Source organism: Tursiops truncatus, chromosome 3 (genome assembly GCF_011762595.2).
Source record: "Tursiops truncatus isolate mTurTru1 chromosome 3, mTurTru1.mat.Y, whole genome shotgun sequence".
Classification (NCBI taxonomy): Eukaryota; Metazoa; Chordata; class Mammalia; order Artiodactyla; family Delphinidae; genus Tursiops; species Tursiops truncatus.
Genome location: NC_047036.1, coordinates 170,359,445 through 170,383,418, shown reverse-complemented (window position 1 = coordinate 170,383,418; position 23,974 = coordinate 170,359,445). Strand labels below are relative to the sequence as shown.

At 60.8% G+C, this 23,974-nt stretch overlaps 1 protein-coding gene across 14 annotated transcripts; it reads right to left on the bottom strand.

Moving 5' to 3' along the window:
• Nucleotides 1-110: 110 nt before the first annotated feature.
• On the bottom strand, nucleotides 111-23,489 carry THOP1 (thimet oligopeptidase 1). Of its 14 annotated transcripts, none has more exons than XM_073803522.1 (13): nucleotides 23,332-23,489; nucleotides 20,954-21,166; nucleotides 18,513-18,661; nucleotides 17,391-17,498; nucleotides 14,603-14,705; nucleotides 11,311-11,471; nucleotides 10,151-10,286; nucleotides 9,584-9,950; nucleotides 9,302-9,503; nucleotides 7,319-7,505; nucleotides 7,085-7,213; nucleotides 6,322-6,485; nucleotides 111-566 (listed from the first exon to the last, which is right to left on the bottom strand). In XM_073803522.1, exons 1-13 carry the CDS (start codon nucleotides 23,345-23,347, stop codon nucleotides 225-227), a joined length of 2,277 nt encoding a protein of 758 aa, XP_073659623.1. In that variant the 5' UTR covers nucleotides 23,348-23,489; the 3' UTR covers nucleotides 111-224. The 14 variants fall into 14 exon arrangements, with proteins under 14 accessions (XP_073659623.1, XP_073659633.1, XP_073659626.1 ...); XM_073803532.1 differs by having other exon boundaries at nucleotides 464-566; nucleotides 6,322-6,481; XM_073803525.1 differs by lacking the exon at nucleotides 111-566 and adding an exon at nucleotides 1,455-6,071.
• Nucleotides 23,490-23,974: the final 485 nt, after the last annotated feature.

Sequence of the window (23,974 nt, the reverse complement as noted above, 5' to 3'; positions counted from 1 at the left end):
GCGGCTGCCGCCAACAATGGGGCGCCGGGCAGGGCGCACGCGCGGGACGGGCGGGGCGGTCACGTGGCGCTGCCACCCCCGCCACGGGCTTTGGGGCGGGCCGGGCGCTGTGGCACGTGCGGGAGCGGCCGCAGGTAGGTGCCCGAGGCGGCCCCGGCCCTGGGGGCGCGAAGGCGCCCCGCCCCAGTCCTCGCCTCTGGGCCGGTGTCCCTCTCCCGAGGCCCCTAGCGCCGGGGCTGGCCTCCAGACTCCGCCCCCCTACCCCCGCGCGATCCCCGCACGCACCTGGCTCCTAGGGCCCCCCCCCCCCCCGGGAGGTCTCGGGCACCCACATCCCCCATCCCGGGAGAGTGCCCGGAGCCGAGATCGCGCCACGTGGTGGTGCTTCCCGGCTTGGGCTGGTTTCTACCCGCCAGAGCCCTCGGACGTGAGCACCGCCCTCTAATGCTCAGAGAACAGCCCAGCGTGCCCACGCCTAAAGCCAACCTGTCCCGGTGGCCTTTCCTCCAGCGGCCTTTCGGGGCCTTCTTTTTTCCTTTGGGGCGAAGGAGCCGTCCGGTTTCCCCCTGTGGGATTTCTTTTGGTGAATGGATGGGCTGGGATCGACCCCACCCAGGTTGTCCTACCCGGTCTCCGAGGGGACCCGGGACCTAGTCCCTGCTTGGCTGCGGGACCTCAGGCCAATTGCATGGGCTCTTTGGGTGGGAGAGGGGGCAGCCCGCCCCTTTTGTCCAGCACTGACCTCTCACCTGGTCCACTGCCATCCTCACCCGACCTGGGTACCTGCCCCCCACCCCATGGAGTCCTTCGGCCACAGCTGTCCACGACTGGATGGCCCAGAGTTCGTCACCTCTCTTCACGAACTCTGTCTTCCCTGGCAGGTGCCCCTCCCCCTCTCTTAAGGGACCCCAGTTCCTCTCTTAAGGTCTTGGACTTCTCTTTTGTGTGCTTGAATGCTCGCTCGGAAGTATTATTTCATTATAACTTATGTTCAGGGACTTCCCTGGTGGCGAAGTGGTTAAGAATCCGCCTGCCAATGCAGGGGACACCGATTCCCAGCCCTGGTGGGGAAAGATCCCACATGCCGCAGAGCAACTAAGCCGGTTCGCCACAACTACTGAGCCTGCAAGCCACAACTAATGAGCCCCTGCGCCTAGAGCCTGTGCTCTGAAACAGGAGAAGCCACTGCAATGAGAAGACCACGCACTGCAACGAAGAGTAGCTCCCGCTCGCTGCAACTAGAGAAAGCCTGCGCGCAGCAATGAAGACCCAAGGCAGCCAAAAATAAATAAATTTCTTAAAAAAAAAAAAAAAACAGGAGGAAGGGGAGAAGCGTCATAAATAACTTTAGAGACACGGAGGAAAATGCCAGAAGCCACCAAAATTGCTGAAAGGGGGTCTGGTCCGGGGAGCATGGGGCTGGGCATGGCTATTTTCCATGATGGGAATTTCAGTTATTTTTTTTTTATTTTTATTTTTTAGCTACACATATATTAGTTTTTAAACGTGTTGAGGCAACACTGATGAAAACACCACGGCCAGTGAGGCTCGGTGGGGGCCTGGGTCTGAGCTCTGCTGCTGAGCGCCCCTCCAGCACTGCCCAAAGCGGAGTGGCAGTGGTGCCTCATCCAAGGTCATGTTTTGAGAGAATAATAGTCAAGGAAAAGAACTTTGTTGCCAAAGAATATAAAACCACAAAACTGCCTTCCTTGCACCACTTCCACGTTCAGTCTTCCTCCTCCAGTTATTAAAATGTGCTTGTGGCAGTTGATTTTGGAGTGGGCTCATGGTTACTTTTGTGAATTGAGTTGGGTTTGAAATAAAATTTACACGCAATGAAAGGCACCTGCTTTCACTGCCCTGTGCATAAGCTCTTCCTGGCCAGATGAGCGGCTGCAGGACCCAGTTGGCTCTCCCCTCTCTGTCGGTCACCTGGACCAGTTTTGCCTCCTCTGGGGCTTCACGTAAACAGAATCTTTTTTTTTTCCCCCTTTTTGTCTGTACCGCGGCACATGGAATGTCCCTGACCTGGGATCGAACCTGTGCCCCCTGCAGTAGAAGCTCGGAGTCCTAACCACTGGACCGCCAGGAAGTCCAGGGAATCGCTTTGTACTCCCTTGTGGGGTGAGTTTTTTGCACTCGGCCTAAGTTAATTTTTGTCATTTTTTAAAGACTCCCGGCCAGGCAGCTGTGCATCCAGGCTCCTTCATGGGCCCGTGTGGGCTGCCTGGTCTCCCCAAGGCTGCCAGGGACCCTCTGTCTCCCGCCAAGCTGGCTCCCCACACCTCTAGGGCCGGCCAGGATCTGTGCACAGATGTCAGGTTCCCTGAATCCCTGATATATATATATGTATATAATTTTTTGATAAATTTATTTAGTTTTGGCTGAGTTGGGTCTTCGTTGCTGGGCGCGGGGTTTCTCTAGTTGCGGTGAGTGGGGGCTACTCTTTGTTGTGGTGCGCGGTCTTCTCATTGCAGGGGCTTCTCTTGTTGTGAACCACGGGCTCTAGGTGCGCGGGCTTCAGTAGTTGTGGCTCGCAGGCTCTAGAGCGCAGGCTCTGTAGTTGTGGCACACAGACTTAGCTGCTCCGCGGCATGTGGGATCTTCCCGGACCAGGGCTTGAACCCGTGTCCCCTGCACTGGCAGGCAGATTCTTAACCACTGCGCCACCAGGGAAGCCCCCTGATATTGTTTTATTTTTAAAATTTGGGATATAATGTACACATATTAAGGTGCACCCTTTAAAAGTACACAATTCAATGTTTTTTTTTAGTAAATTAAAGAGTTGTGCAGTCATTACCACCATCAATTCTAGAACATTATCAGGAATTCCCTGGTGGTCCAGTGATTAGGACTTGGCACTTTCGCTGCTGAGGGCCTGGGTTCAATCCCTGGCTGGGGAAATAAGATACATCCCGCAAGCTGGGCGGCGTGGCCAAAACAAAAAAATGATCATCGTCCAGAAAATGAAACCCCTTACACTTGCGCCATTACCCCCCAGCCCCCCCCAGCCCCAGCCCTGGCAACCACTCATCTACGGATTTACCTTCTGACATTTCACATGCACGGCATCAGACACTGTGGCCACAGCAGTCAGGGTTCTCCAGAGAAACAGACCATAATAGCAGAGGTTTACCATAGGAATTGGCCACACAATTATGGAGGGCTCTGTGTGATTCAGTCCGAGGCCAAGGGCGCGAGAACCAGCAGCTCCAGGGCAGGAAGAGAGGGACGTCCCAGCTCAAGAAGAGAGAAGGAACTTGCCCTTTTGCTGTCCTTTTGTTCCACTTGGGCCCTTGATGGGTCGGATGACACCCAAATGGGTGAGGGCGGATCTCTCAGTCTACTGAATCAAATGCTAATCTCTTCCAGAAACATCTGCACAGACACACCCAGAAATGTTTTACCAGCTCTCCAGACGTTCCTCAGCCCGGTCAAGTTGGCACCTACAATTAACGTCACAGCTTGCTTCTGTGTCTGGCTTCTCTCACTGAGCATCGTGTTCTCAAGGTCCATCCACGTTGTAAACGAGTGTCAGTGTTTCTCTCCTTTTCACGGCGAAGTGATGCTCCCGCGTGTGGAGGGACTAGATTTTTTGTATCGAACCATCCCTGGATAGACGCTTGTTTCATCAATTTTTTAAAATAAGTAAATAAATAAATTTTTGGCTGTGTTGGGTGTTCGTTGCTGCGCGCGGGCTTTCTCTAGTTGCGGTGAGCAGGGGCTACTCTTCATTGCGGTGCGCAGGCTTCTCAGTGCAGTGGCTTCTCTTGTTGCGGAGCAAGGGCTCCAGGTGCGCGGGCTTCAGTAGTTGTGGCACGCAGGCTCAGTAGTTGTGGCTTGCGGGCTCTAGAGCTCAGGCTCAGTAGTTGCGGCGCACAGGCTTCGTTGCTCCGCGGCATGTGGGAACTTCCCGGACCAGGGCTCGAACCCGTGTCCCGTGCATTGGCAAGCGGATTCTTAACCACTGTGCCACCAGAAACCCAAACTCCATCCTTTTTAAAAATGTGTTCCTTCCACCCTCATGGAGGAGGGGTAGGGGATGGGGAGGAGTGACAACCCGATTTGCAGGGGTCCTGTCGCAACCCCTGAAGGGGATGGGGGAGGATCTAAGAGGTGGCACGACCCCCTAGTGACAGGTAACAGCTGCACTGCTGGCCCTTCCTGCGCCAGGACCTGAGCTCAGCTCCCAGGGTGGCTGGAGAAACGCACTGCTTTTGGTGAGATGCCCTTACTTACTGTGTGGAGGCTGCTCCGGCTGCCCTGGCGACCACACCCCAGCAAGGCTCTGTGCCTGTCCTCCCTGCCCCCTGCCCAGGGCTCTGAGAACAACAGTCTCTGTGGAGCAACCTGCTTCCAAGTCCTTCAGTGACCACGAAGGACTGGGAATGGGCTGGGCTGCCAGGGAGCCTGGGCATCAAACACCTGAGCTCAGCCCTGGGGGCTGATGTGAGGGCAGGGGCTGGGGGGTGGGCAGTGAGCAAATGGGCCTCCAGCTGGCATTCAGTCTGGGCCCCGCACCTGGGGAAAGGCCTCACCCTCTCGGTCCTGACCTGCCCGCTTGGGAACCCTGTGGCCCACCAGCCCGAGGCCTGTGGCCCCTGCAACGGACTGCCCAGAACACAGCTGGGGTGCCAACGCCACACCTGGATTTTGCACGGGGACCATCTGGGGGCTCGGTGCGGGGGAAGACGAGCAGCCCCCAGGCCCCGACACGCCACTTCCATATCCATCGAGAGGTGCCTGGACGGAAGGCCGGCTGTGCTCCTTTTCGAGCCCCAGGTAATTCATACGAACAGCCCTCCTGGCCACGGGGCACCCACCCACCGGCTCTGGGCCAGCGACCAGCCCAGAACACAGAAGGCACAGAAGTGGGTGCAGGGAGCTGAGCCAGTGCTGCAGAAGGGCAGACACCACAGCCTGGTCCACAGCCGACTGGCCCAGGGCGGGTGAGAACGGGCGGGCAGGCTGAGGGGAGGACAGAGCGTGGCACGGCCTGCCCGCCTGGGCCCCAGGGAGAAGGTCAGGGCGCTGCCCGCGCCCTCGCTCCGCTGCCTGGCATCCTTTGTGGGGACAAAGGGCTGGAGGCAGGGCTCCCGAGGAGCTCAAAGGCCAGGGAAGGACACACAGGACAGTCCAGCCCACCCTACCGCTCCAGTGGTGCAGCACCCTCTCTGAATTCCTACTGCCACCAAAAAACCCTCCTAAGGCCTTTGGGAAGAACTGCTAGGACCCAGGAAGACAGCCCCTTGCTGTGGCCCAGACTTCACGAACTGCCGGCGACCAGAGGGAGCCAGCCGGCCGGCCGTGAGCAGGACAGGGCACGGGGACAGGGCCAGCCACGGCCGGGCTCCCCGCAGCTGTGCCCACCGCCAGAACCAGCTCCCGCCAATCACAGCCCCCGACATGCCAAACAGTGATGGGCGAGAGGCCGGCAGGAGACTGACACCCCATCACTGGAGAGCCGGCCCGGCGAGGGTGGGGGGCCATCCCCGTCTGAACTCACCCCACAGCTCAGCCGTCTCCCAGTGACCCAGACACGTCACCAGCGGAGAGCAGCCTTCAACGGCCCCAGGGCCGAACCCGACCAAGGTCAGAACTCCCGCCAGAGTGATGGCCCCCATGCCACTCCTGTGGTGGAAGGGATGGCAGTCAGAGACCAGGACTGGAGCCTTTTTTTTAATGCCTCCGTTTCAAAGAACCGTGTTTTAACCAGGAAAGTTCCCCAGGAAGGGGCTGTATTAGTGCAACAAGTGGGAGCCTTGACGCCAGGCTCTCTAGACACATCCAGGTGGAGACTTTTGGCCCAGGCTGGCCGCCGGGGACTCAGGGGCTGGGGGGACACGCGGCCCCTCCCCTACCCCGGCGGGGCGCTAAGGCACCCGGCCCACTGGGGTGGGCAGAACCCTGTGCCATCAGCAGGCTGGCGGCTCGCAGTCCTCAACCTGCAGCCCTTTGCTCAGGAGGAAGGCGTCCTGCTTGGGGTCCCGACCCAGGAAGAGCCTTAACATGACGCTGGCGTCCTGGGAGCCGCCTGGCCTCAGGATGCAGCTTCTGTAGTCCATGCCCACCTGCCGAGAGGGGGCGGGGCTGCAGGAGGGTGGAGTACCCCCACCCTTGGCTCCAGGGGCCAGCAGCATCCAAGGGAGGGGATCTGGGGGTGTGGGTGTGGCCACCTCTGCTGTGGCTGAACAAAGGGCAGGGGAGCAGGAGGACCAGGGCAGGGTCCTCAGGGCCGGGCAGGCCCAGGCGGGTGGCACAGGCATCTAGGCCCAGGCCGAGGACCGCGGTCTTGGTCTGTGCAGCAGGCCGGCCTCTCACCTTGCCACTCAGGACGCCCTCCTGCTTGAAGCGTGTGTGGAACATGTCCGCGGAGTACACCTCACTCCACAGGTAGCCATAGTACTGGGCGTCGTAGCCGCCTGCCAGGTGGCCGAAGGTCGCGGGCATGTTGGTCCCTGGGACACACGTGGAGAGGCTCCTGCCTGGCCCCCTGGCCCCTCAGTGCCCCTTCCCGAGAGCGGGGGCCTCAAAGCAGCCCTGTCTGAGACCCCTGCCACTAGAGGGAGACTTGGCCCAACACTTCAAGAAAACAGGGACCTTGCAGGCAACTCAGTGGAGGGACACAAATAAATCTTTGCCCACTTTCTGCTGAAGCTCACGAGGGTTCACCTCTAAGCCTCTTACAAGGTCAGCTGCCGAGGCTCCGAGGGATGAATCAGGGCTCGCCCTCCGCCACGGGGAGAGCGCGGATTAAAGCACTCACGAGGGAGTGAACCCGTGTCCACACCGACATGCACGTGCAAACCTGTGGACGCGTTCCGTCCGGGGTATGAAGCCCTCTCCTGCCCCTTCCAGGCTCTCCAGAAAGCACCTGCTGAGACGCCCACCCCACCCTTGGCCTCCACGGGCCACAGCGGGAGGGACCAGCCCAAGAACCGAGGCGGGAAGAGGCCAGAGGTCCGAGGGCCTCGGCCGGAGGGTGTTGGTCGGTCCCCCTTCACACACCACTAGACGATCTTCCTGACCCGGGCAGTGGCCGCCACCCCAACCCCTAAGGTGGGCCTGCCTCGCGCGTGGCTACCTGGCGTGGCTGGGACCCCGAGGATCTCCTGGGAGAGGCGAGCATACTCCTCGGCTGGGTCTGCGGCCGTCTGCGTGTGCAGGGCCTGGTCCACCTTGGCCAGGACGATCTGGCGCAGGTTGAAGAGGCCTGGGGGGCAGGAGGAAGGAGACGTGGGACTGGCTCTGTGTCCAGGCCGCCCTCTCCAGCCGGGCGGTCTGGGAGCCCCCTTCCCTTCCCTTGGCCCGGCCGCACCTGTGTTGGCCTGCCGGGACTTGATGAGTTTGTCCAGCAGCTCCTGGGGGACGGCGCTGCCCGTGCGGTAGTGCTGGGACATCCTGAGCAGCGGCTCCACCTCCCACACCCAGTTCTCCAGCATCTGCGAAGGTGCCTCCACGAAGTCCCGCTCCACGTGTGTCCCACTGAACATGGCGAACTCGGCCTGCAAGGCAGGCTGTGGAGCTGCAGGAGGGCCCACCCCGGACCCCAGGCCTGCCCGGAACACAGGGGTGCAGAGAGCCCACCACCCCGTGGATCACCGCGCCCCCTCCCCACCCATGGAACCAACACTCTCCAGCCAAAGCCCCGCAGCCAGGAGGCAAAGGTGCGGACACGGCGCAACCGGATGGCGGCCGTTGGCAGTCGCTCTTTGCTCCTCTTTCGTGCCTGAAATTCTTCCTGAATACACGGCGCCTGACGCAGTGCGGCTGGAACCCAGGCCCGGCAGGTGTGGGTCCACACGAGCCCAGTGACCCCGGCATGTCCTTCCCAGGCCCCAGGGAGCAGGGCAGACGCTGCCTCCTCACTCCTGGGTCACTTGACCCCCAACTTCCGGTTCCAGCCCCAATTGCAAACAAGCGTCCTTCTCACGGTCTGCTGAATGCTCCAATGTGTGCATTTTTGTTTCTGGGGTGATTTCTCTGCTCAACATGGCTCCGAGCACAGAGCTGAAGTGTTGGCTGGTGTCCCAAGTGCAGGAGGGCGGTGACGTGCTCACGGGGGCAGTGCGTGTGTCAGATGAGCTTCCTTCAGGCGAGGGTTACAACCCCGCCGTGAGTGAATCAACAATTGCTATCAGACCAGGTGTCTTTAAACAGAAATACACATCACATGTGGCTGCGTGGGGATCGGTGGCGACAACGTGGTGACAGAGGGTGACCCCCAGCCTCACACCACAGACAACACTCCACCATAGTGGACAACAACAAAATTAACGGCTTGATTACAAAACTTCTAGGCAGAAAAGGCAGAAGAAACTAGGCAGGATAAACTCAGTACCTCGGGTTAGAGAATAATTTTTTCCATAGGACACAAAACGTGCAAGAAAACAGTTAATAGACTGAACTTCAAAGTCAAAACCTTCTGCTCGTAAACATACTAGTAATAAGAGGTCCCTCCACACACGGGGACATCCCTCAGCCACACAGCGGTGAAGCCCTGACACTCGCTACCATGTGGATGGACCCTGAGAACACGATGCTCAGCGAGAGAAGCCAGACACAGAAGGACACACAGGATGCGACTCCACTAATGGGAAACGTCCAGAACAGGCAGATCCACAGAGTCAGAGAGTGGGTTCCTGGTTGTCACGGGCTGGGGAGGGAGTGATAGCTAAGGGCATGTGGGACACTTTCGGGGTGATGGAAATGTTCCAAAACATGGCAGTAGTGACGGCTGCACAGCTCAGTGAACTGTCCCCACGTGCTCCGGTGCAGCCTGTGACAGCATCGCTCTCGGGACGGAGGGCTGACCGCAGGAAGACTGAGCGAGCAGTGGGTCCTGGGCCCGGCCGCTCAGCTGGGGGCCCCACGTGGGGAAGTCACTGGGACTTGCTGAGCCTCCACCGAGACTGGCAGCAGCCCCAGGGCCTCACTGGGCGCGGCGTTCCCGGCCCCAGAGCCTTCCCTCTGGTTCTCATCACTGGCTGTCACCAGACTTGCAGGCAACGTTCCTTTTTTTTTCTTTTTTAAAGGCAACTCTTGAGTACATGTATTTAACATGTAGAGAACCAGCCCTGACACCTTGATCAGTGGCTTCCAGCCTCCAGAGCCTCCAGGACATCCATTTCCGTTGTTTACGTGCTCAGTGAGTGGGGTTTGATGATGGAAGCTGACACCGAGGGCGTCGCCACGTCCGGGGTGACGTCAGCTGAAGAATCCCGCGGCGAGGACATGCCTGAGGACCACGCGCGCCCGGGCCCTCCCCGGCTCCTGCCCGCAGCCCAGCGCCCGCACCCACCTGGGAGCAGAGCTGGTGCATCACGTGCCCAAACTCGTGGAAGTAGGTCTCCACCTCATCGTGCTGCAACAGGGAGGGTGCGTCGGGCGTGGGCTTGGTGAAGTTGGCCACCATGGCCGCGATGGCGATCTGGCGGCTCCCGTCCTGCCGCAGGCAGCCCGGCTGCAGGCCGAAGCAGGCCGCATGCCCGTACTTCCCTTCCCTGGGGAGGGACGCGGGGTGAGGCCCAGCTTCCGCAGAGGATCCCCGGCCCATGGCCGACACGTTCCCCCAAGCACACACCGAGGGTAGAGGTCCAGGTAGAACTTGCCGATGACCTTGCCCGAGGCCGTGTCCCGGACCGTGTAGAGCGTCACATCTTCGTGCCACACGGTGGCGCCCTCCTCCAGGTCGAAGGTCAGCCCCAGCAGCTCCTGGTAGATGCCCAGCAGCCCGCGCGTGACCACCTGCATGGGGAAGTACTCCTTGAGCAGGTTCTGGTCCACGCGGTAGCGCGTCTCCTCCACCTGGTTCATGTAGTAGCGCATGTCCCAGGCGTTGATGCGCCCGTCAAAGTGCAGGCCCCGCCTCTGGCACTCGGCCTCCTTTAGCTCCAGGATCACGGCCCGCTCCTGCTCCCCGAGGGGCTTCAGCTTCTGGGCCAGCTCATCTGCGGGCGGAGGGGAGAGGCTCGGCTACGTCCCTGGGGCGGCTCCCCAGCCGCCCCCAACCCTGCGCCCCTCGAGGCAGAATGAAGGGTCTGGGAAGGTGACCCCCAGGCTGACACAGTGGGGTCTCAGGCAGCACCGCGTCCAGTCCAGGTCCGCCTCACCCCGCTCCCCACTGGGCCCCAGGGGGAGGCAGGGTTACCTAGGAAAGTGGCCACCACCTGGCTGGTCTTGGCCATGTTCATCTCCAGCACGTAGTCGGCATGCGTGCTGAACCCCAGCAGGCGGGACTTCTGGGCCCGCAGGCTCACCAGCTCCCCAAGGATCGCGCAATTCTCCTGGAACCCAGAGACGGCCGGCGCTGGGGACCATGGGCCATGCCCTCCCCGTGGGGCCCCGGGCCAGGTCTCTGCAGGTGGGCAGGGCTCTCAGGCCGCTGGCGCGCACAGCCAATACCCCTCCCTCCTTGTCCTGGCCCAGATTTCTAGACACTTTGGTGCTGTCCTACCATGTGGTCTTTATAAACAGGTCCTTTGGAACCAGAAAGGTCGTGAACCGTGATGGGCTCTAAGGCCAAGGGCGGGAAGCAATGCGGCCAGGCTCTCCAGGAGCCACCAAGAGGCCTCCCCAGGCTCAACAATACAAACATGGCTGCTGTGCAGACAGCAGCTCATCCCCACGGCGCCCGAACACCCAGCCCCTGGACGGTGAGACACCTGTTGCTGCAGGTGGCCCGTGGCTGGCCGCTGAGGCCCGGCCCCAGGCGTATGCCACCTTCTCTGGGGCCACCTCTCCGGTTCTGCGGTGGGGTTCTCCTGGGAGCCCCCAGTCACCACAGGACCAACGTGGCCTGTCTGCAGGCCGAGAAGGGGGGGACACAGGACTGTCCCCCGTGCCCCCCGCATCCCCTGCGAGGCCGAGCGAGCACCAGTGGTGTCTGCGGGGAAGATGAAGGGCTCATGCACAGCCCCCATCTACTGAAGATGCTAAATGGGAGAAGCACAGACTGCAGCCACACGCGGTATGGACCAAACACAAGTGTCCTTGCAGAACCCGATGTCTGAATGTCAAGGCCGTGCCCGGGCCACAGCGAGAAGGCCCAGCCCACATGCTAGGCACAGAGAGGGGATGGGGGGGACCTCTGCGAATCCGAGCTCCTCGGGCATCCGGCAACACCCGAGAGGGAGAGGACCTGAGGCTAAGGCTCGAGAGCGAGGGAGCAGAAGCACGAGCTCAGGAAGAGGCTCAGACCCCTGCCCCGGGGAGCCTGGGGGACGGAGGCAGACCCCCGGACACCTGCTAGGGGCGGAGCGAGCTCGTGGGCCCCTCCGGGCACTGAGCCGGCAGAGGCGGGCTCCTCACCCGCTTGCACCGACAGTTGAAGGCCTCCTCCACCTTCCTCCTGGTCTCGGGCACGTGGCATTTCTTCAGGAGGGGGAAGTAGTGCGGGTACTTGAGGGTGACCTTCAACTTCTCATCCTCGGTCTTCTCCAGCGAGTTCAGGAAATCCTCAGGGAGCCCTCCTGTGGAAGCCAAATCGGGGAGCTCTGAAAGGACCCGTGGGCTGCCCGACCCAGGTGGGAAGGGAGGGCGTCCCTCCCGCGTGGGAAGTGAGGAACGGGAGCCAGCAGGGAGCACAGTGCCCGGTGCGGCCTACCCAAACGCCCACTTCCCACCTCTGCACCCAAAGGAGCCACGTCAAGGGCTCTCCCGCCTCAGACAGCTGCTGCTCTCCTCATCAGGACGCCATCGGGGAGGAAAAGCTATGTTCTGCTCCACCCAGGCCAGCCTGCACCTGAAGACGGCGTTCACCCCGGGACAGCGCCCACCCCGGGACAGCGCCCACCCCGGGACAGCGTCCACCCTGGGACGGTGTCCACCCCAGGACAGGCTCCAGCCTGGGACAGCGTCCACCCCAGGACAGTGTCCACCCTGGGACGGCGTCCGCCCCGGGACAGGCTCCAGCCCGGGACGGCGTCCACCCCGGGATGGCATGGGCTGCCGTCTCCTCTGTGTCCTTTCTGGGCGGATGGCACCAGTGGAAGGCAGAACCCGCCAGGCAGCCCTGACTGGGCGGTGCCCCCGCCCCATCCCAGCTGTCAGCACTGCTGCAATGTCTGGCCTCCAACCTGGCCTGTCCTCTTAGCATGGAGACCCGGGTACATCGCCCTCAGACTAAAACCTCCAGGGACCTGTGCCTCACAGCCTGGGCGATGCAAGGCCACCGCCCCTCATGCCCCAGCCTCGCCACCCAGCTCAGCCCTGGGGCCTGGGAGCTGAGCGAGGGGTGGAGGAACCCTAGAGGATCCCCCTCAGGTGGGCCGTCTCGGCAGGCCCCAACAGGTGTGCCCGTGACGCTAACCCTAACCCAACAAGAAACAGCTGAGGGAGAGCCACCCTCGCCCCGAACCGGCTCTTCCTCCCTACTGGGACTGGAAGACCCTGTGACTCTCTCTCAGCCTCACACTTACCCAGGAGCCGGTTCTCACTGTTGGACAAGGTGGTGAAAGCATGGAAGGGGTGCCACGAGGCGAATCCCTAGTTGCTCGACCTGAGCTGAAGGCACTGGTAGGCACTCGTGGATGTGTGTCTGCACGCGTGTGTGCACACAGCTCTCGTCAGCTGAGGGGGCCTAGAAGCAATAGCTCCCAGCATCTGGGCGCACACCCAGCAGCCAGACCTTCGTTCTGACTATCCCGCCAGGGCCAGGCCGGGCTGGGCCAGGGAGAGGACAAAGTGAGCCCGGCCCACCCTGTGTCAAATAGCAGGTGCTTGAAGAATCACAGGGACACGTCCACTTGAGGGGCTCTTCGAGGCCACACTGGGACAATGAGCATCTAAGTAAGTGATGACAGCAGGGGACCGCACCCCACCAGGAAGACCAGGACCTGGAAGCCCACACATACAAAGACACTGGTCAGCAAGTACTGAGGGGTGGGGTGGGGCGGGGGGGTGAGTTCTGACTTACAAGAAGATACAAACTAAGAGATTACACAGGACTAGTGGGTGAAAACAAATGAGAGGAAACAACCTCCAAGCTTCTCTGGAGAAATGACTGACTATGAACGGAGAATGGCGCCTTTACAGAGAAGACGCCTAGAGGAAATTGCCTTAGGACTGAGATTTAGGGAAAGAAACCAAAGTGTTATGTATGTGTATGACTCTCTCTCGAGAGGGGGAGGGAGGGGGATGGAGAGAGGGAGGGAGGGAGAGGGGGAGAGGGAGGGAGGGGAAGGGAGGGAGAGGGAAGGAGGGGGAGGGAGGGAGGGAGAGGGATGGAGGTAGAGAAAGAGAGGGAGGGAGGGGGAGGGAGAGGGAGAGAGGGAGAGAGAGGGAGGACAGAAAGCAGGGAGAAAACAGAGAAAGAACACACCATCTATGTTTCTGTAAAATGACACCAGGGATCCTTCCACAACCGGAGAAAATAACCCAGCGAGGCTCCTGCTCAGCTGGAACTGAAACTGCAGACGGGGTCAAACCCCACCAGGCTGGCCACACGTGTCCAGCCGCCACCCCAGCCCTGTGAGACGGGTCACCAGGGCTCTGAATGTCTGCTCCATGGAGCTGGGGTTCACCCTCTCGCCCGGGAGGCTGGGCCATGACAGTAGGGCCCCTGGGCTGGACAGATGGGGGGAAAGCAGCCCCGCAGGACAGCTTGTGCCAGCAGATTCAGCTGCCAGTTTCCAGAGGCCTGGGATCACCCTTTGGCCCGTGAACCCCAGGAGCCACGTGGGTCTTGCTGCCCAGGACAGGGAGTTGGGGACCAGAAGTTAGGGCAGCAGAGGTTGGCGTGATGGACCTGAAAAACCTGCCTGGGTCAGCGTGCATCCGTGGGTGTCCCCAAAACCCACCCGCCCAGAGGCGAACGAGGTGTCACATCTTATGCAACAGCCTGTTACACAGAACTGGTGAGGATGCTCAGCCCCATCTGAACCCCAGGCAGAGCTGACAGGCCGCTGCCCACCTGGCCTAGATTTTGCAAAACTATCAGCGCGGGCAAGACGGAAGCAAGTTTGTAAAAGGCTGAGGAACCGATCAGCAGGGAAGGAGCCTGGAGAGACAGGAACTAAATGCAATGCCTGAGGCCTGGCTCAAGCCAGATGGGGCCAGAAACGTGAAGACTGCCATCAGGACGGCTTGGGGGACCGCTCCACGCTCTGCTTCCCGAGGGCTGCCTGCACCCGGGGACTCAGGAGGCGCCCTTGCTCCTAGAGACATGTCCGGAGGCCCTGGCGCAGGAACAGCACACACGGCATCCACGTAGGGAGGCCGGGCCCGGGGAGCACACGGGGTCTCCCTGGTGCTATTCTTGCCACTTCCCTACAGGTGTGAAGTTTTCAAAATAAAGCATTCGAGGAAGAGGGCAGAAGTTGCAAAAGCCGCCCAGGCCCCAGCCCTTCAAGACCCCACGCCGGGTCAGGCTGGGGAGGACCCTGTGAGATTAAAGAAACATCACAGAGAGCAGGGTGGGGGTGGGGTCTTGGGGGACAACTCCCTTTGAGGCAGAATCTCGGTAGACAGACCGCAACCGCCCCCAAGGAAGGATCCAGAACATTGGGACCCAAACACTCTGAGCACCCCAGCGGAAGAAGGCCCTCCCGGGGGCCAGGGGCACACAGACGCCTCTCCACCACCGTGCGGGGCCCGCACGCACCCAACTCCTCGCGCGTGAATGGCAGGAAGGTGGTGTCCTCGTTCAGGTTCTTGTTGAAGTCGATGCACAGGAGACTCAGCTTCTTCTTGATGCTCTTGATTTTCTGAAGGAAGAAGACGGCCGTGAGATCGGGGGGCGGGGGCACGGAGGGGGGTTAAGGCAGAAGAGGCGGATGAGAGGAGGGAGATGGGAGAGAAAGGGCCTCGGGTCCTAACTGTTAGGACCCTCCTCAGGAGTTACCCCAAGGTGACAGCCTAAGCTTCAGCCATTTCAACGGAGCTAAGTTCCTGCCCCTTCAGGGTCTATCTGGTTTTCAGAAACAGGGAGAAATGGACCTGCCTGGGGGAGGGAGCAACGTGGGGTGCAGAGGAAGGCACCGGCTCCCTGGGGCCCCTGCCGGGCCAGCAGCAGGCGGGGCGCCTCGAGGACCTGCCCAGGCTGCACCCCCTGCCCGGCCCAGGACTCAGTGCGCCCGCCCCGCTCCCGGGCTGAACAGCCATGCCTGTTGGAGGACAGGAGGGGCGCTGGGGGAGCGTGCCCGCTGGCTCTGCCAGGAGCAGGGGCTCGTCGGGCACGCCTGGCTCAGAAGCAGCCCGAGGGACGCCGGGCATTTGCGGGCAGCAGGCGCCGTGCCAGACACTGGCCTCCCTGCAGGCTCACGGCCCCATGGGCCACGACTGGGCAGGAGCACAGGGCGCCCTGGGAGGGCGGGGCGGCACTGAGGACCCCGCCCCGTGCCAGCAGGCCGCCTCTCCTGGGCGCCCTCCTCCCCGGGCGTCCCCGTGGTCCCTACGGCCAGTGGCTCTCAAGCGTCAAGGCAGTCTGCGCAGCCCCAGCGTGCACACCCTCGCCTCCCCCAGCCTCGAAGCTCCACGCGCCTGCCGCTCCGCAGGACTTCGGGGCCCCCGCGCCCGGCCCACCCTGGAAGTTGGAGTCCCACAGTCCTCCGAGTCCCGGTTTCCTCCACCACAAGGCACAGCACCAGCAGAAGTGGGACAGCGTTTTTCTTGAGTAACGAGAACTGTCGCTGAGCCCTGGATCGGGCCTGGTACCTGCATTAACCGCTTCTGTCACTTTCTGACGCAAACCGGCCAGCGCAGGGATGCACCCCAGCCCCTTCTGTACGGGGCTCCCACACTCGGGGCCACCGTCCCCCTGCGCTCATCGTAGGCCCGGAGCCCCGGGTCATTCTAGCCGATCCTGAGCTGCTCCTACCGGGGACCCACACCTCAGGCTCCAGTCCCCAGCCACCCCTCCCCTCCTTGCTGCTGAACCCTCGTGCTCCCGGGAGGCCCTAGGTGATGAGGCGGGCCCCTGCCCAGAACCGCGACTGACAAGCTCTTTCCTCATCTGCTGGCCTCACTGTTCTCTGTCCTCCATACAAACCGACTCGGTCAGCGCTCACGACCACCTGTGAGGGGGTCCTCCGGTCACGCACGTTGCAGAGAGTGAACAGGGACAACGGGGTCCAGTGACCGGCCTCCGGGGACCCAGCCGGTTGGTGGCAGAGCTGGGTCTGATCCTGGAGGTCAAGACGCGTGCAGCCACGGCGCCACACACCCCCCACCGAGGTGACGCGCTCGACCATCGGTGGCTCGCCGTGCCCGCCCCCCTCCCCACCCCATGAGGCTGCCTCCCGGGAGGGGCCGGGCTGCCCATCGCCCGCCTGGCCAGGGCGCTGCAGGGACCCCGTCCTGCTGGACCAGGGGTGGGAAGAGCTGAGGGCTCTGGGGTCCACGTTGGGGGCAGAGGGGTGTCAGGTAACTGGGAGGACCTGAAGGGACAGGCCCCGGGGGGCTGGGCCCACTGGGAACCTGCGTGGCCACAGGGCTCAGCCCAGAGAGGAGGGAGGGGGTGAAGGCGGACGCGCTCGTCAGCCTCCCATCACCCCCAGCCTCCGTGCCCAGCGGGATCCGCGCTGTGAATTACAGGAGAAACGCGTCGGAGCTTGGCCCCCAGTCCTGGCACACAGCTCCTAAACCTAAAGCCACAGGATGGGCTGCATCTTACAGCCCCACTACCTGCCCACCTCCTGGGAGGGGAGAGGGACAGGGGTTGCAGCGTGAATCAGTGGCCCATGGCCAACGATGTAATCGTGCTCATGGAACAAAATCTCGGTAAACTCGGGGCTCAGAGAGCTGCCGGGTGGGCGCCTGCAGGGGGCCTGGAAGCCCCGGCCCCGCCCCACGCCTCCACACCTCCTCCAGCCACCTGGCTGCTCCTTATGATAACCCGGTGGTCCGGTCCGTGGACTGGGTGCCTGTGTTCTAGGGGCCGCGCTAGCCGACGAATGGAACTCGGGGTGGGTGCGTGGGAACTCCTGACACAGCCCGTCAGCCACAAGCGCAGAGGACGACGTGGACCTGTGGCCGGCGTGGGCCGAGCCCTGACCTGCGGGCTCTGACTCCGGGTAGATGGAGTCCAAACTGAACCGTAGAAACCCGACAGTCACAGAGCTGCTGCTATGGGAGCCCCACGGGCCTGGCGTCAGGACGGAAGCTCTGTGGGAGCAGGGGCTCAGGGTGGAGTGGGCTCGGAGGAGGCGGTCCTTCCTTGAGACCCTCCCAGCAAAGCCACAGGGGGCGTGGGGCCCGGCTGAGGCGGGGCTGAGGCGGGACGCAGAGAGGGGCCCACGCCGCCCGTGCTCTGGGGAAGCCCTGTGACCCTGAGGACCGAGGGCAGAGCAGGTGCAGTGGGACTGCTGGTCCACGTGGACCTTCCCTCCTGGGGTTGAGGCAGCAGAAAGATGGGCAGAGGCAGGCACGCGGGGCCCAGGCCAGGCGCTCACCTCCTGCGTCTCCTCGGGCAGGTGGAGCCCGTTCCTCCTGCCCAGGCTTATCAGCCGCTCCAGGTACCGCGACGCCTCTGGCCTCAGCGAGTCACTCTGGACCTTCTCCTAGAACAAGATAACCAAAGTTCTGCTCGCAGCAAAACATCGAGACGGTGCCCAGTGCTGGCGAGGCAGCAGAGAACAGGGGAGTCATCGCTAGAGGCAGTGCAAGACAGTGCAGCCACTCTGGAAAGGAGTTGGCCAGTTTCCTAGAAAGCAAAACTTCCTAACAAAGCAGCCATCACAGGACTCGGCAACCGCAGTCATGGGCACTTACCCCAGAGAAATGGAGACTGAAGTCCGCACAGAAGCTGTACACAAATGCTCGCCTGACTGGGAAGAGCCCCAGACCGAAAGCCGCTGGGGACCTTCCCAGGGCAGCGGATGACACGGGCAGTTGTGTCAACGTCAGGAGCCTGCTGGGACGCTGACTTTACTTTCACAAAAGGTGACATTGGGGAAAACGGGGCCAAGTAGCCGGGACCACTCTGAATCATTTCTTACAACTGCACGTGAACCTACGATTAATTCTGTCAGTGAAAACGTCTGTTAAAAGCAGCACTGCCTGCGCTTTCAGAGGCCCCCGCCCTGTGTCTGCACAAAGCACCCAGGGGCCTCCCCTGGTCCCGAGGGATACGCATCAGCGGGTTCTAAGAACCACCCACCAGCCACGTGAGAAGTATCTGTGGTCCCCCCGACACAGGCAGCAGTGCTCGGCCGGCTGCACGGAGCACCCACAGGAAGGCAGGAAGTGCACACACGTGTTACTCGTCCCTCACCTCACGTTGGAGACTGGGCGTCCCCTCTAGGTGTGCCCAGCAAGGTCGGGAAAGTGAGGTGACGTGTGGACCCGGGAAGGCATTTTATGCTTCCTCTCCTCCCTCCCACTCGTCTTTGTCACGTTTCTAACGTCGTCTGCTGTGGTCCAACGGCCCCACCGTGAAACTCACCACCTTCCCCAGGCCCGGCGCACAGCCTGTGGTGCCCACTGCCCACCTGCAGGGCTGCCTCCAGCTTGACACCTCGTAAAGCCCGGGGGGCGGAACGACCCAGTCTGAAGAGGTCCCACTGCGCGCTCACCTGCAGCCAGACGATCCTCTGGTACACGTCCCGCCTCATGCTCATCTCCACGTCGAACTCGGACAGCTTCTTGTCCGCCTCCGTGCTGGCTGTCCGGATGTCCTTGGATGGGGAGACGTGCTGCGGGAAGTCAAGGATGTTCCTCTGGACTGAAACAGGGAGACGACAGGACAGGTGTGAAAACGGCCCCGGGTGGAAACGGGTGGGTGCCAGTTCCAGGCTAGAGATGGGCGCAGTTACCCCCGTCCTCGGGGACTCACATTCCAAAAGGGAAGGAACTTAGCTCAGGACACCCCAAGTCAAGAGGGACCGGAACAGGGAGTAGGATGAGACCGGAAGAGGCCAAAGGGACTCGGTGCCAGAAAAGAGCCATGGCTGCCCATGGCTACGCTGCAGCTCACCAAAGATTTTGTACTTCACGGCACACGTGTACGCTTCGTGAGACAGAACGTGTGGCAGCTGTGAAAGCACACGCTTCAGCTGAGTCACCACATGACCCGCAGACCCACCCCCAGGTGCACACCTGAGAGTAACGGAACATCCTCCACCCAAAACTTCTACACACGCCATCACAGTAGCATGATCCGTAGTAACCAAACAGTGGACACGACCCAGACGCCATCAGCAGATGACTGGACACGTGTCCCTCCATATACGGGGGCATCACTCAGCCATGAAAAGGGGTGAAGCCCCGACACTCACTGACACGTGGACGGATCCTGAGAACACGATGCTCAGTGAGAGAAGTCAGACACAGAAGGACACACAGTGTGTGATCCCATTGATGGGAAACGTCCAGAACAGGAAGATCCACAGACACAGTGGGTTAGTGTTGTCAGGGGGTGACTGCTGATGGGGTCGGGGCTTCTTTTTGGGGTGATGGAAGGCTCTGGAACTGGAGAGTGGTGAAGGTTGGATATGCTAAATACACTAAAAACCAATGACGTCTATGCTTTAAGTGGGCAGATTACGTGGTATGTGAATTCTATCTCAACACAGCAGTGTTTAAAAAAGCATATACTTTGCATGGGGGAGACCTGAATTAACATCACAGTTTGGTGGCTTCCACGGTTCCAGGCTACCGAGATGGCCCAGGTCTGGTGGGTCAGCTGCAGCGTGGAAACCTCTGCAGGGCAGTCACCGGCTCAGCTGACTAGGCCAAACACGGTGGGGCTCTGGGCGGGTCTCATGCCGGTGGCCCGAGAGCAAGCTGTGAAAAGGACAGAAACAGCCTTTTCTGTCCGTTTGGGATTTGCAGGCTGTGACTGCACCGAGTATGACAACGAAACACCAGAGTGTGGGATTAGTCCAGGTGGCTGGTGTGGGGAGATGGGGCACAGGAAGGGGCGCTGGGCGGAGCTCAATCTGTGCTCAAAGAACCCGACGCCCGGCCAAGCAGAGGGGAGGGGCTCCCCGGCTGGCACGAAGCCCCCAGACGGGGCGCAGGATGAGGGGCAAGGCGGCGCGTGGCTGGGCCCCAGAGGCCACGTCGAGGTCTCCCACCTTGACCCCCAGGGCAGTGGGAAGGCACCGGAGTTGGTCGAGGGGAGTGCCATGGTCCAATTCTAGTTTTCTTTAAAATTACTCAGGTTACTGAGGGGAGATGGAAAGAAAAGGCCACAGAAGTGGAGTAGGAGAGACCAAATCATGTCTGGCAGGGTCCCTCCCGAGGTGGGAATTTGCATCATCCACCCTCCAGAGCCTCCTGCCACAAATGAGAGGGGAGACTGAGCCCGTCACCCCTGTCCCGCCAGAGCAGGGGACTGGGGGGCAGAGCCGGCCTGCGGCCTCTCCATCCGCTGCCTGAGCCGCAGCCCTCACCCTTGGGCCCAAGGCACACTGGGTCCCCCCAGGGCGGACCCTCTGGAGTCTAAGCCTGCAGGCCAGGGGCAAGCAGACCCTGCACGGCGAGGCGTCAGGGACATGTGAGAATCCCGCAGCTGGAATTCAGGGATTCTAGACGGTTCGCAGAAAAACAGCTGCTCTGGAGATTCGGGCCCAGGGGGTCTCCTCGGCTCAGAGTTCTCTGCCTCATCAACCTCTGCAGAGGGGGCTCTGGGAGGCGAGCTGTGTATCTGACATACAAAGGCAGCAGACAGACTGTGGAGGAGAAGAGGGAAGGACCCACAGGGTGGCGATGAGGACGCCTCAGGGTATCAGGGGACCCAGGGCGCCATGGGAGGAGAAAACCAAAGGGGACCAAGTTCAGCGGCTCAGAGAAAACAAACAGATCCCCGGGCAGGCACACGGGCAGGGGTGAGAAGGGGCTCCAGTTTCAAGGCTGGCATGTGAGCCGGCTCCCCAAGAGGAGAACTGGCAGACACTGCCTGACGCTGCCGTTCTGGGCCCTCGGGGACGGAGCAAGCTGGCCAGCCCGGGCTGCCTTTCTCCACCGGGCCCCCGGGGAGGAGGTGGTATCGCCCAGTCTGGGCAGGGCTCACCTGTGTAGGACACCTCCACGTCGGCCAGCGCCTTGAGTGTGTTCTCGTAGGACACATCTTGGAGCTCCTGGGAGCCCACGCGGTCGTACACGCGCTTGGTCTCCTCGATGAGCTCGGTGGTGAGCTCCCCAATTTGCTGGGCACTCAGATCCCACCGGAGGTAGTTCACGGCCGAGCAAGGTGCCGCCACGTCCAGGGCGTCTCCTGCACAGGCTGGACCCAGAAAACAGAACCCCACACCCGGCGTGTCTGCTTCAGGCTCGGAATCAGGGTCAGAGTAACAGGCTGGGGAGAGCCCACAGTTTCCCAGAACAGATGGCGAGGCCCCAGGGCTTTCTGGGGACGCACAGGGCGATTGGTCCGCTAGAGCACAAGGTGATCCTGCTCCCAGGGGACACTGGGGGATGTCTGGGGACGTCTGTGGTTGTCACCACTAGGGAGTGATGCTCCTGCCTCAGCGGGGTCAGGTGTGCTGCTCAATACCCCACAGCAGCCAGGACCGCCCCCAGGAGAGGCCCCGCCCCCGAAGTCAGCGGTGCTGAGCGGGACATCCGGCATGTACCTGCGTTTCACTGAAAGAATAACTGCACTGCAGGGTGGTACCCCCAACCTCCCTGAATGGAACCTGGAACATCTGTATTGTATTACTTCTCTAAAAGAGGGGCAAATCCTGATTACTGTGATGTCCCTAGCCCCAGGAGTTTTTGGATACAAGACTGTGGTCCTATAACAACAGCTGTCGGGCTTCCCTGGTGGCGCAGTGGTTAAGAATCCACCTGCCAATGCAGGGGACACAGGTTTGAGTCCTGGGCCAGGAAGACCCCACATGCTGAGGAGCAACTAAGCCCGTGTGCCACAACCACTGAAGCCCGCGCGCCTAGAGCCTGTGCTCCGCAGCAAGAGAAGCCACCGCAATGAGAAGCCTGCGCACCGCAACAAAGAGTAGCCCCCGCTTGCCACAAATAGAGAAAGCCTACGCGCAGCAACGAAGACCCAACGCAGCCAAAAATAAATAAATAAATAAATAAATCAAAAGAAAAACAACAGCTGTCACTTGAAAACCTTCTTGTGTGTTCCAGGGTGTTTTGACCTCACTGAACTCTCAGGCAGTTCTGTACTCTGCACCCTACGTAGCTCCACTTTACAGACGGGAATCCTGAGTTTGCCATGATGCCACAGCCAGCAAGCGACAGAGGTGGGGTTCAAAGCCGGGCAGCTTACTTCCACTGATACACACTAAGTGGCGGGGGGAGCCTCTTCACCTCAATAGAGGTTCGATTTTTCTGGCCAAATGACTGCTTCAAATTAGAGAATATCTTTGCAGAACATTCTGGATTTCAAGAACTGCACAAGAGGGACTGTGAGTCTGCATTAAATCTGGTGGTAAAGAAGGGCTCCAGGAGCTCAGGAAAGGCGGGAGGTCCGAGTTGGGTGGAATTGTCGGGAAAACCTTTCGGAGGAACTAGGATTTGAAAACTTGGAGCAGGCCCATTCTTTTCATAAATATTTACTGATTGTCACCTACGTCCCAGGTCTCTGAGCTAACAATCCCGCAGCAAACAAGGCAGACAACATTCCTGCCTCCCTGAGGCCTGAATAACCATAATTATGATTATCAGCATGAATACAATTATCATCATCATCACAATGGGCTGCAGAAAGAACAGAGGGAGAATAGGTGGGCAAGAGAAAATTCCAGGAGGCACCACTCAACATCTTGGGCGATTTTCTAAAATAGAGTATGCGGGTGGCATCGCTCCCCTAAATGAAAACCAACCCTTCCATAGCGCCCCTTTGTGCTTCCCATAAAAGGGACTCCCAGCTGTGTTCCAGCTAAAATGACTTGTTGCTCCCCAAACGCCCTGCTGGTGTGCTTGCCTCCCCGCCTTTGCCCTCGCGAGTCCCACCACCTGGGACGCTCCTCCCGCAGGACAGCTGCTTCTCCCCACGGGGTCCAGGCTGAGTGAAATGCCACCTCCACCGAGAAGTCCTCCAGGACCGCCCTCCCTAAAGAAGCACCACCAGCCCCGGCGCCGACGACTGTCTAAAGCCCTCGCTTAATTTTTGCCTGTTGAATGTCCGTCTCTGGCTCTGGAACTGCGTCTAGAACTCCCTCAGAGTCCACCCAAGGGCCAGACCCATCCTCATCAAAAGCGACACGGAGTTTGCCGAATGAGTGAAGCGCTGGAAAAGTTGTTCATTCATTCGGCAACCGAGGGTTCGGGGTTCCGGGCTCGCTGACCCCCCTCCCCTGCCTGGGCTCGGGTCACTCGAGAGTCACTGGGCTCCGCTCTTAGGCCCCAGGGGCCACCCCGAGGGACGGTGCGCGCGGCTCCTGGGTCCGGCGAGCGGGGCCAACACCAATGGGCGCCCGGTACCTGCGGGGGGCTTCATGGCTGGCGGGTGTGCACCGGCGACCTCTCCCTCCACCTGGCCTGCGTCGGCGTAACAGCCGTCAGCCTCCGTCCACTCAACCGCCGAAGCCTACTGGACTGAGGTGCCCGCCGCCCGCGCACCAACTGAATGCTGGGAGACGCGTGCGCCGGACGGGAGGGCGCACGCGCACCCCAGCTCCGCTCACAACCCGAGGCTGTGCACCCGAGCGCTGACTCCTCCTGAGCATGCGCTGGAACCACCCCCGCCAGTCATTGGCTCTCAGTGGTGAGAGGGCAGAGCCTTCGGGGAGGCGGGGGAGAGGCGTTTCCATGGAAACCCACACAGCTGGCACCTCGGAGCCTTCGCTAGGTTCTCTCTGCCAGTAGTTCGCTTGGGCTTCTAGCTCCTGTATTAATTTGTACTTGCCTCCTTTCTACCTTTGTTGGGTATTTGGCTAGTTTTACAAGTTATCTCCCTCACTTAAGGTCCTCCGTGGTCCCTTCCCATATCTCAGGCTCTTATCCCATTCCCAGCATCCTGGCCAGCTTCTAGCGTCTAATGAACAGAGATGGTGCGCCACATATGTTAGCTGAATCCAGTTGGTCAATTAAATTAAACACACATTCATTTAAAAAACAGAAATGT